The 12,058-nt window shown below is 33.7% G+C and overlaps 1 protein-coding gene across 9 annotated transcripts; it reads right to left on the bottom strand.

Moving 5' to 3' along the window:
- Nucleotides 1-1,360: 1,360 nt before the first annotated feature.
- On the bottom strand, nucleotides 1,361-10,498 carry LOC114190519. 9 transcript variants are annotated; one of them, XM_028079436.1, is made up of 10 exons: nucleotides 10,320-10,476; nucleotides 10,140-10,182; nucleotides 8,279-8,352; nucleotides 5,124-5,223; nucleotides 4,508-4,560; nucleotides 4,181-4,268; nucleotides 3,013-3,605; nucleotides 2,071-2,286; nucleotides 1,946-1,999; nucleotides 1,361-1,774 (listed from the first exon to the last, which is right to left on the bottom strand). In XM_028079436.1, the coding sequence occupies exons 2-10, from the start codon at nucleotides 10,150-10,152 to the stop codon at nucleotides 1,574-1,576; spliced, it is 1,392 nt and encodes a 463-aa protein (XP_027935237.1). In that variant the 5' UTR covers nucleotides 10,153-10,182; nucleotides 10,320-10,476; the 3' UTR covers nucleotides 1,361-1,573. The 9 variants fall into 9 exon arrangements, with proteins under 9 accessions (XP_027935237.1, XP_027935235.1, XP_027935236.1 ...); XM_028079434.1 differs by having other exon boundaries at nucleotides 2,071-2,295; nucleotides 10,320-10,475; XM_028079435.1 differs by having other exon boundaries at nucleotides 2,071-2,295; nucleotides 10,140-10,187; nucleotides 10,320-10,474.
- Between the last annotated feature and the right edge of the window lie 1,560 nt (nucleotides 10,499-12,058).

Genomic DNA, 12,058 nt, shown 5'->3' with positions numbered 1-12,058 from the left:
TGTGATTAGATCTGTACCGACTAATATACTGTAAATTGATGCGAGAATTTTAACATTATTTACTAGGGTGAGTAAGAATGTCATGACATAGGGTAAAGTAACATGTAAGATTCATGGAACTGCAAATACAGAAAAGGGTGTGGTAGATAAGGTTAAGTGGAGGGTGAGGGAGGGAGGGAGCAAAGGAAAGACGTGGTGCACATGAGGTTTGGGCCACGGTGGTGAGTGGTGGGTGAGGATATTATGTGCCATTACTCTCGAAAGAGGAAATGGTTGCTGACACCTCAAGACTCTATGGTTCGCAGCCATTTTATGCATCTAAATTATTTGATTAGACACGCTTTGTTTGCTTCACTTTCACGTGCATTCCTCTGTTTTTTTGAGCTGTCACGTTATCATTTTGTTCCCACTTCTCCCTAACTGTCCCATTTCCTCATCCCTTTCTTTAACACCTCTCCATGCTTCCTTCTGGGAAGCAAACTCCTCTTCTTTCTTATTTTGGGAACTTGTTCTACGCGTCAACTTTAAAATCGTACTTTAGCGTCGGTAGATTTCATATCATGTCACAGCTGAACACAAAAGTGCATGTCGCAGTATTAATGGGTTTGAAAAGATAAATGTTAGAAAAAATAGAGATAAAAATATCTTCAGTGTGATTTTTTTATTTCATTTTTAAGTGTGATTGTTACAGACAAAAGGAGTTGAAAATATAATTATCATAATTGTAAACAATAGTCTTTTTCCAAGTATATAGTCCCCTTTTTTTCCTTATTAGAATGAAGAAAGCATATTAGTGCTACGATGGATTGGTAAACCTGTGCATAAGTAAAAGTGTGTTCTTAGCAAAAGTAAACTTCATTGCATTTTAAAAAAATCTTTAGATTTATACTGCTATGACACGAGACACCAAGAAGAGGAAAGAGAGAAGATAGAGGTGGATTATAACATGGATAACGTGATGAAAAGACATGGCAGATTGTGAAAAATATTATAAAAGATAGGTAATAAATAGTATCAAAGTAGAAAGCACAACCACTAAAATGCTGCAAGAGGAAGGCCACAGCTTAGTTTATCACAATCATGATGAGCTCCAGACTATGCAGTGTAGCACAATCAAGGGCCATAGGATAGGGCAATCATCATCCCAAGATGCTTCCAGCTCCTCTCTCCAAAATAAAGATACAATATCCTTTTAAAAATAGCGATTTAGAATGTCCAAAAACTTATATTTGTAGTGCATTATCAATGATCAGTTATCAACTCCCTTCACCCAACCATTCATTTGGAACATTGAGTCAGACACAACTCTAAACACATTAGTCTGGAATGAAGACCAGGTTCTTGCACACTAAGAAAATTATAGAACTGAAGCGGTTAGAGATGTATGCATCATCCCAATCTATTGTAGGATTACTAATGATTTCCTCGTGTTTACAATTCAAAATTTCTATGCCTTTGTAGATACACAAGCAGGAATTTCTGACAGTATAAAATTGTGCAAATATGATACCTAATTTCAACAACATTCTTTTTACTATAGATTTCCCAGGACTGTTTTACACATGGACTTCTTCTAAGTAAACTTTCTACGTACATTTCTTTTGCTAAGACTAACGGGAGGAGAATCTGCAACGACAGAGGTGCCAGCTTGGCTAACACGCAACTTCTTTGACCCACGTTGCCTTGGGTATGGGTGAATTTTAGCCAATTCTCGCACACGATGTACCACATTAAATGGTAACGGACGCAGGGCTAACTCGTCATTTTGCTCAGCCTGTAATCACCACATGACCATTTACATTATTAACTAGTTCCCATTCCCCAAACTAAATCTTGTCAGGGATAGCATATTAAAAAACTACTTTGGTACACAAATTTAAGTTTCTGAGACATGCATATGAGACATCAATGAACAAAGTTCCAAAAATGGGAAAAGAAAGTTAACCTCTTTCTTGTTTTTCTGCACAGAACTGGCTCTCAAAAGGTTTCGCCACTTGTCCTGCAGAATTCACTTTTAGAAAACAGGTTTGGAAGAACGTGAAATTGAACGAGTAAAGCTTTGTGGAGTACCCTCAGATCTATGGGAGTTCTGTAGCTTGAAGAAGAAAACAAAAACTTCTTAATATCAGTCCAACGACCAACTCCATATTCAGATATGCCTTCAACCAACTTCAACACTTCAGGGAGAGTCCACATCTTCTGATGCTTTCTTCTATCTTTTCTTCTAGACCTTTTTGTGGTTGAACATCCATCCTCAGATTCCGAGGGAAATGATTCATACTCAAACTGAAGTTTCTAGAAAAGAAACACGTCTTGTTAAATGCATGATAATAATTTATAACTGCAGAACATGGCCATGAATATTAGGCAGGTATATCAATCTGCAGTAATTGTCTCACAAATTTACAAGTTTCCCACTAAAACAAGGGTATCTTAATTTCAGATGACATAAATACTAAATCTCAACCATAGGAACAACTCTGCTACGAAAGCCCGGTTACAGAAACAGTTATGGACATTAATAACAACATTAATAAATAATACATGAATACCATGATTTGGTAAAAACAAAAAGAATATAAATGTAGAGAACCATAAAGACCATGTTGTAGGCTATAAATTATCAATGTACATGAAATCAAGCACAACTCACTTAGAGCCAAGAAAAGAGGGAAGCATGACAAAGCACATTCAAATCATTAGCATACATGTTGAATTAAACATCACACTTCAATGCATTAAGAGTCAGAGGTCTACCTTCAAATGATTCAATTTGAGAGCATAAACAGGTCACATAATAATCAAACATTGATAGTCAAAATCAATAATAATTATCCAAAACCAGATGGTAAATGTATATCAAAACAGATCCTAAAGAAATACACAACATTCACAATGATACAATTATAACCAAAGAAAGAATCTGTCCCTCAACCCTAAGGGCATGTTATATCGTCATCTACTTAAGAAAATATACAAAAAGGGATAAAATGCCTTTAATGAAAACGGTACCTCTTTCTTCTGATGCCCTTTGCGAACTTGCAACTCAGGAAGCATCACCTCACTATTTTCATTACTAGACTTCTCGCTTGGACTCCTTTTCAATGATTTAATTCTTATATGAAGTACATTACATGATGAGTCACTCGAATGTTTAGTTTTTGTACCAGCAGGTGGTACCTTTTCCTTTGGCCTCGCATTTGAAAATTCTTCAATATATCTTTGCGTAGGCTTCCGGAATCTTTTCTCTCTCAGTGCAGCAGGTTGACCTTTTTCGGTAGGACCCTTTTCCTTCTTATAAGTCAGACCAGCTAAATGACGATAGTTATCCAACTCTTGAAGATGCTGTATATCAAGTGAAATGTTGTACCTGCAATTTCCTTGTGATGGTTGACTAGGATTGTTGCTGAAGGCACCATGTGATTCATAGGTTAGTGTCTCATCCAGAGAATCGTTTTTGCTTTCAGATTGTGCAATGGGTACTTCTGTTGATTCTAAAACCCCACCAACAATGCTACTTCTACTTAATCCTGAAGAATGACTTTCCGAACCTTCAAAAGGACCAGAACCCAGTACCTCCTCAAATTTGTCAGCAAATTCAAAATCTGTAGATTGCAAATGAGAAAAACATAAAGGAATGTTAAAAAAGGAAGCAGACACGGATTTTTTTTTTTCTTCCTTTCTATCCAAACACTAGCAGAAGAATATATCTTAATAGTTGTCAATTATCATCAACAGTTCAAGTTAGGCAAGCCGAAAACACACGAATAGTTTCATATTACATCTCTAAGAGATTCAATCAAGGATCTTTTGGGTTTAAAGCAAAAATAACACGGGCTTATCTTGTGCTCACAATCAACGTTTTTTATTGGAAGAATAGCAGCAATGAATCAATTTCGAGCCTTGATCATTTAGTCATAGAGATTACCGTGTAGGAGAAAAAATATATGCAGAGTGTTTCAGTGTCATCCAATCACAAATTACCAGGTATGATAAGTTTGATGACTTTTGGAATAAGTACCTTAAAAAGTCATACCAACATTTGTAACTGAATGACAGAGTAAAACTATTTTACATAATTCATAATATAATGTAATGAACCAATTATTTCAAAAGCATAATTCTTAAGGGGAATACAAAAGAATTGTTGTGTTACATCTAAGAACAGTTAATATTTTACCCAAAAAATATTCTTCACATGCACCCGGGAAACCGTCAGCTCCTTCAAGATCATCGATTTCCACATCATCTAGCAATCCATCAAGGACCTAACAAAATTTAAGATAATGTTCATATCAATAAAACAAGATCATAAGCAATTTAGCACTTAAGTAACTAACTAATAGCGTTATGCAATATGAATTGACGTTAAACAAGGTGATATAAACCTGAGATGACAGATGCAAGAAGTCAAAAAATCAATAACAAGCACCGTAAATATAAAAAATCTATGAATTGCTAGCTTCAATATCACCCCAACAACAACTGAGAGATTGAAGAGAAATACCTCCAGTTCCAAATCATCCTTCCTGTTCAAAGTTGTATGAGAATCCAAGCTACCTGATGAATGTAAACAAACACTACTAGTATGAGATATACGGCCCCAATAAAAAGTTTCAAAGCAAAAGTTGTTACGCCCTGAATATAGGACACTGTCAATGCAGCTTTATCAACCATTAAATTTATTTAATTGAGCCAAGTGGACTAGGAGAAACCTATTACAAATCCAAAAAAAATTCCAATCAATGGTAACATCTCAAATATAAAAAGTTTGGTTTCCTTACAATGCAACATCAATTCTAAGCTTCTAACCAGACTCTGTCAAACAAAATTCAAGTTCTTATACAGTTTGTTTCTCGTTTCATTCTCCATTCTTTCACCACATCATTTTACTTCAATCATTCCATTTTTTCAGGAACAACATGCAAACCCAGAATAATAGCTTCTTACCAGCAGTCAGTGCAAAATGTCATTAAGGATTTCAAGCAATAGTACCAGAAAGAACGGCTTTAATGCATTTTAAGAATAACCACTAATTGATTTAAAACTAAATTCAAATCCAGAGGAAAGATTTTCAGAAACATGGCATTTCCCCATACTCTACTCATTAAAATGGAATATACCATCCTGGGGAGCAAGATTGTTTCTAGGTTCTGCAAGCAAATGCTCAACTTCCATTACTTCATCTTGAAGAGCAGGTACATATGATTCATCCACCTGAACCTAGGGAAAATTAAAACAGAGATACCACAAGTGATACGTTTTAGGCAAACCACATTGCTACTTTGTTTATTTAAATAGTAGAGAGAATTACAAAACACCGAAGTAAATGCATGAACGCATTCACAGAGAAATAGCCTTAAAATTCTTCTGTCAAAATATTAAGCTTGAAAGGACCAAGTATATGTATATGGTAGACCAAGAGAAACTTCCAATCAAAGGTTAAGTTGACTTACACTTACTAAGAAAAATGCAATCTATTCTTCAAAGAAAACAAAGTTGAGTTGTCTGAGGAAACAACCAATCAGTAATAACAAGATAAAAATGATAATACATTTATCACGTTCAACAGTAAGTAGGAAAATGATAAAAATATTTATCACCTTATTACAAACTCTGTTATCCTTTATCAATGTAAAGCTTTGTCATATCTCAATCAACCATTTATTGTCAATTAATCAAGATATTTATGACCGGCACCATAACTAGCTATAAGGTTAAATTCTTTTGATGATATTGAGTTCAACACATCATATGGTAATAAAAGAAAAAACGTTACACTCCTATAGATTTTCTCTGCTAATCATTTTGGATGGAAATATTGTGCTTCATCCTCATATCTTTATTGCTGTTAGAATAGTTTAATTTATCTTCTGATCAACTTTGGAAAAGCTAAATTGTTGTTTTCATTGTCAAAAGAGAAAACCACTACTTGCCACCGTCTATTGTTGTCAGACTCCATCATTATTCATGACAAGCATCTAATTTTATGCACCTCGTTGAACAACAAAGAACACACTATCCACTATCATCGACCAATGTCATTCTCTTCTGCAAACACTGTATTTGGTGCATCTTGTCACAAACAACAAAGAACCCAACAAGCTGCAGAGGCTAAATCTCCCACGTGCCACCTCTTTATGTGTCAAACCAATGTGTTTCTTTCTGGTCACTACAGCGATATCGTGCCTCTTTCATAAGTTTTGTTGGCCTCTCTTGTCCATGTTTCAACCTTAGTTTCTAATTTTGAACTATTGTTTGACGTGCAGCCCTTTAAAAAACCTCTCAGGCCCTCCTGTTTAAACCTCCTACCCTTTTTCAGAATGTCCATAGTACCTACCGCCCCTTTTTTTGAGCTTCTCATGATTACTTAAGAAAATCTTAATGGAAAAAATTACCTCTCTAAGTCCGCATCTGTTTGGGTTACCATCATGATTTGGGCGAGGTAGGAGGTTTTTATTTTATTAATAGATTCTTATGATTTAGAAGATACTGTATCTTATGGTTATTTTATTTTTGGTAGTTATCATAATTTTTGGCTTAGGGATACATGATGTAAAACCTTGGAGGCTATAAGTAAGAAGACAGTTCCAAGGCTTAAGGCCTTGGATTTCCTGGCTTAAAGGACTATTAACTTCGAATCAGATTATTCATTCTCTTTTTTCATTCTCCGGTTTAGAGCCCCAACTCTTGACTAGAATAGATATGAATCTAGAGTATTGTACTATCTTCGTACCAACCCTTCTATGTATTGTTTTAAATCCTCATCTCTTAAACTTTTTTGTGATCACTTGGTCATCCACATTTCTTAAAATTAAAGAAATGGTTCTTGAGCTTAGCAATCATATCCTAGGGTGAGTGACGTCAGCTAGGAAAATATGTTAAATACTCTTTTCCAAAGAGAAATGAAATAAAATGCAACTTTGTTTTTTTCACAAATTCATTTTGGCATTTGAGGTCCATGTGTCATATATTGTGGGTTCCAATACTTTGTTACATTTATAGAAGAATATTGCAAGAGCCATCAAATGTTTTTTTCTAAGATATTCTCATCTCCAAAAAGTGTATCAATGCTATTCTCAGAAAACTAACAGGTACTACATGTCGATGGGTATCACATGTTTTTCCAAATATTCCGTTCTTTCTTTTCTCCCCTATAAGGTGCTAGTTTTGTCCAACAAGTCTTACCTATCCCATTAGTTGAACCATTGTAATTCCCCCCTTATGAATTCAGAATCAAACAACTACTTAAGTTCCTCGCTTACTACAATTCTACCAGAACCATCACCGCCTCCTTTAATCCCTTACCACTACAAAACATAGACCTTGGATTCCATTTATATGTTCTAAGCGTAATACATACACTTTGTATGCTCCAATATGAGGAGGAACGATTGAATAGTTTAATTTATCATCATACCAACTCTAGAAAAGCTAAAAATTTTGCTTCTTGTTGTAACTATCTATCACCTAGAGTTCTAGGTGTAGTCTTTTTATATCTTCCTTTTGTATATCGGATGTAAGACCTCATGAATCAACCGAGGTAATCCTCTCTCATTAGCACTTTCTCATACTTTTATTCTCAAGTGATGTAAAAGGTGAAGCATACTGTGAATGTCTCATTACATTAAACAAAAGAAGATTGTCAAGGACTAATTTGTACCATTTATTTTCTTAAACAAGACAAGCATACCATGTTCATACAAACAATCAGTATTCTAGTGGAATATATGTATAATGTATGAAGATGACTCACTTCCAAATTCAGGATCTATTCAAGCAACATTTGTAGCATTTAAAACTTGAATCGTTTAATGTAGTGGAAACTTTTGTCGTAAAAAGTCTCTACTTATTAAAATACCAGTTAATATACTAGACATTTCTCGACAGTGCCTTACGGGACACAATTTCTAGCACTAAGACCTAACAAATAAAATGAAATTCTCATACAGTATAGCAATTATCATAATACATTGCCTAAACCTGCATTCTATGCAATAAAATATAATTGAATAATTCACACTAAACCCACTGAAACTAGGAATACTAAGTAACTTAACACTAGGAGCGAGGTGTCAAAGTATTTCCAACCATGAAATATAATTACAACAATCACAATCATGATCAGAAATATTTAATTAGGTGCAACAAGTATGAGATAATCAAATACACTAAATAGATACATTTTTAGATGCTGCAAAATTCAGAAAAATGCAAATGGAGAAATATGATAGGTTGAACTCAATATTTGTGATTAAAACATGACCAGAATCCTTACTCTTTGGCATTTCCTATTGGAACACTTCCGCAAATAATCTTCACAATCCATCTCATGTTCTGTTGAATAGCATCCTACAATTTCAACATACATAAGATTAATCATTTTATTCTCATTTATATCCAGATATATAAATATATTTACACACACATTCTTATGAAGAGAAGAACAAAAGCATATATAATATAACATTTATGTGTGTGACTTGTGTAATACGCACCGAAGTACTTGGGCAAGTCACCATCAAAAAAGAGATATTAAAGAGGGAGAACCAAACATTTAAATATTTCACCAAACAATCCATACTACTCGATGTAAAACTTGAGCACCTCATGCTGCCCACATCTCTATCAGTGTACATTGTCACAAACGCAAGATCTTCACTCGTAAAAATATATATACATATATTGAAAAGACAAATTTCAGGTACAGTAGCATAGGTGCTTTTAGCATTGTTCTGCAATAAAAATTGAAGTTTTACCTCAGTAAATTGTAAAATAAAGGTCAGTACACGTTAACATGATAAAACTAGTTTTTAATTGGAAAAATAACACTAAAAGCACCAATCATCCTACATCTACGTTTTTCCCATGTTGAAATTGTAAGACTACAACATGGAAAGAACAACCACTATGTTAACACTGCAACTATTTATGTAAACATAAATAAAAAGAAAAATGAAAAATAATATTCATCAATCAGTATGACTGTTTGGATGCATGTGTAGGTTGAAAGTAAGAAATCATTTGTCTCTTGGGAGACAATACATTATTTATGTTAATTTCATATACAATGCATTTACGCAAAAAAATATTACGCATAAGCAATGTTGTGAACTCATTCATTCCAAACAAAAGTGCCTATGACCAAAAGGATATACATATATGCCAAACCAAACAAAAAGTTCATCTCTTTCCATCACTAATAATTCCCAAAAGTCCTGCGTTGATTGTCCATTAACAACTTCCATACCTCAGATTATTCATCATTGTTCTTCTATCAGTATATAACAAATAAAAAAACAATGGATTTCAAACACATGATTGTCAAAATTTAAAATAAATTCTTGCACAAGGCGGACAAAAGAAAACAAGTGGGAGGCCGTATGTCTCTCTTAAGAGAGAAACAGAACAAATAAAATGAGATTACATAGCCCTCTCATCGTGTGTGTGTGTGTGTACATATATATATATATATATATATATATATATATATCCTTTAGAGAACTAAAAGGCCAAGAACATACAGAGGCTACAAAAACACTCCCACTGATACAAAGCTCATTGAAAATCCATACATTTCTAAATTCACAAGATCCAAACCACAGCCAGAAAACCATAACCACACCAACCACAAAATATTCCCTCTCTTAGTCCAATCATAACTTTCTTTACCTTCAAACCACACAATCACACACACTCAACCACAGTAACCAAAATTACGACCACCACTGCTGCTCATACTAAATTACATAAATACCAGTGAACAATTATATTTAATAAAATATAGACAAAAAAAAAATCCCTAAAGGTCGTCAGACGAGGTAACAATTTGAAAAGTAATCCTAACACAGATAGTTAATAACTATGAAGACAATTTATATCGTCGTGAAGCTGTCAATTAACAGCAGTATGTAAAGCAGAGATTAAAACACACTATAACTATTTAAGTCTTTTACAATTAAATAATAAAAGCAAGAATATAGCAGTCTCCATTAATAGCTATAGAAAACGCAATCCAACTATTTCGCCCGTAATTTTCTGCTTCATATTTTATCGGAAAAATCGAGCTACTTAAGACAACAAGTGTCATCGAGAAATTAGAAACGAAGAAATGAACTATGCAAATCGAAAACCCCAACCTCGCTCATTCATCGGCCAAAGCAATCCCGAACTAGCCTATCCCTAACCTTGGCAATCAGAGAGTGAAAACAGAATTAAATTAAAATAAGAAGAAAAAAAACGAACACAGAAAACACTAAGATCTAATCCACAGAAGAAAGCAGAGAGAAAAGTAGCAAGAACTATGTCGAAGATCGAACCTCGAAGTGTTGAATTGAAGAGAGAGAGACAGAGGGTGAGAGTTAGAGAGAAATTCGAGCGAATGTTCGAAACCGTAAAAAGCTAAAACCGCCAAAAAGCGACACGAAACGGAGTGATGGGAGGTGCGCTGTTTTTATTCGACGGCATCCCAAGTTTTTTCTTTTTCTTAATTTTTTATTTTATTTTTTCCGACGCTGGTTGTCATCCAAATTGTGCGTTTCGAGTTTGCTGAGACCGGACACGTGTGCCACAGTCACTGGTTCTGTTTGTGGTCGCTTTCTTACTCCTGACGCTGTCACATCTTAACGCTGTCATAAAAATCCGTTACTCTCCCACTTGCTTTTGCTGTTTGCTTTACCATAGCGACTACCACGACGTCGTTTTGTTCCGTTCGTCCATCACTCGAAGCTACTACTCAACTCAGCTCACTCATCCATCCATCGCGTTTTTCTCGTGTGATTCTGTATTAGCTGTACATGTTTTTTTTTTTAATTTAAAATTTTTATTTTCATTGCCGGTTTTTCTAGCACATGACGTTATTTTAGTAAAAATAAAAACGAGTTTGTGCTAAACATTTTATTTTATATTTCAAAATTATTTGTAAGTTTCTAACATAATTGAAAGAGATTTGAATATTCATTTACTTACATGTAATTATGTCATCTAAGTACAAATTATTGTTAATTTGATTTTTAAAATATTATTATACATATTATAAAGAATATCTTTTATTAAATTCTAGTAGAAATACAGGAGTTTATGTGTGTCTTGATAACAACTCAAATTAGACGTCTACATATATTATGTAAAAATTTCTCACAACTTCTCATTAGCTTATATTTTATGTGACTTAGATCATCTGAAACAATAAAATTTTTATTCTAACATATGTGCCAATAATTAATACACAAATCAAAAATAATTTACATATCTTCTGAGTATTAAAAATTTAAGTATGAATTAAAGTCTCACATTGAGTAAAAATGAAAAAATTGAATGATATATAAGAAAAACAGGATCCATAAGCATAAAGCTTTAAGATTTTATCTTAGAAATGGTATTAGGTTTCTTATATGAGCAACTTGTACATAAGAGATAGTTAATACCTTTAGTGTTTCCAAGTAAAAAAAATTCTATCCGTGGTATCAAATTCAGATTTGACTTAGTGCTCAACTTAGGGAGTGGTGATAAGACCCAATGGAGGTTAGAATTAGTGAAAGTGTGTTAAGATAAACAGATGGGACAAATGTTCTATAGTGGTAGAGACCAATGATAAAAATTCAACTCACTTTTGGGGAAGACAAGTATGAGTTGAAAGTGGTATTAAATATCTTATATGAGCAATTCGTACCTCAAACGTGGTTAATATGTATAGTGTTTCCCAATAAAAAAATTCCAATATCCAAATATGTGATCACAATTCATACAAGTCATATCGTTCTCAATAAGTGGTTAATCTCTATGGTTTTTCCCAATTAAAAATTCCAACACACAAATATGTGATTACAAATTCATACAAGTCCTATTGTTCTCAATAAATGGTTAATCTCTATGGTTTTTCTTAATAAAAAATTCCAACACACATATGTGATTACAAATTCATACAAGTCATGTCATTCTCAATAGGTAGTCATGTTTCCAAAAATAAAATCCAACACCCAAATATGTAATCACAATTCATGCAATCCTATCATTCCCAATTAATCATTTCCATACAACAAAATCACAAATCAATTAA

Source organism: Vigna unguiculata, chromosome 7 (assembly GCF_004118075.2).
Source record: "Vigna unguiculata cultivar IT97K-499-35 chromosome 7, ASM411807v1, whole genome shotgun sequence".
Taxonomy (NCBI): Eukaryota; Viridiplantae; Streptophyta; class Magnoliopsida; order Fabales; family Fabaceae; genus Vigna; species Vigna unguiculata.
Note: the sequence above shows the minus strand (reverse complement) of the source record. Positions and strands in the feature narration are given on the sequence as shown.

Excerpts from the sequence above, each read along its gene's own strand:
- LOC114190519 (XM_028079434.1), bottom strand. Across the intron at positions 5,224-8,278 it reads CCAATAGGAAATGCCAAAGA|GTTCAGGTGGATGAATCATA; the intron begins GTAAGGATTCTG and ends AATTTTCCCTAG. Across the intron at positions 2,000-2,070 it reads GAACTCCCATAGATCTGAGG|GACAAGTGGCGAAACCTTTT; the intron begins GTACTCCACAAA and ends TGAATTCTGCAG.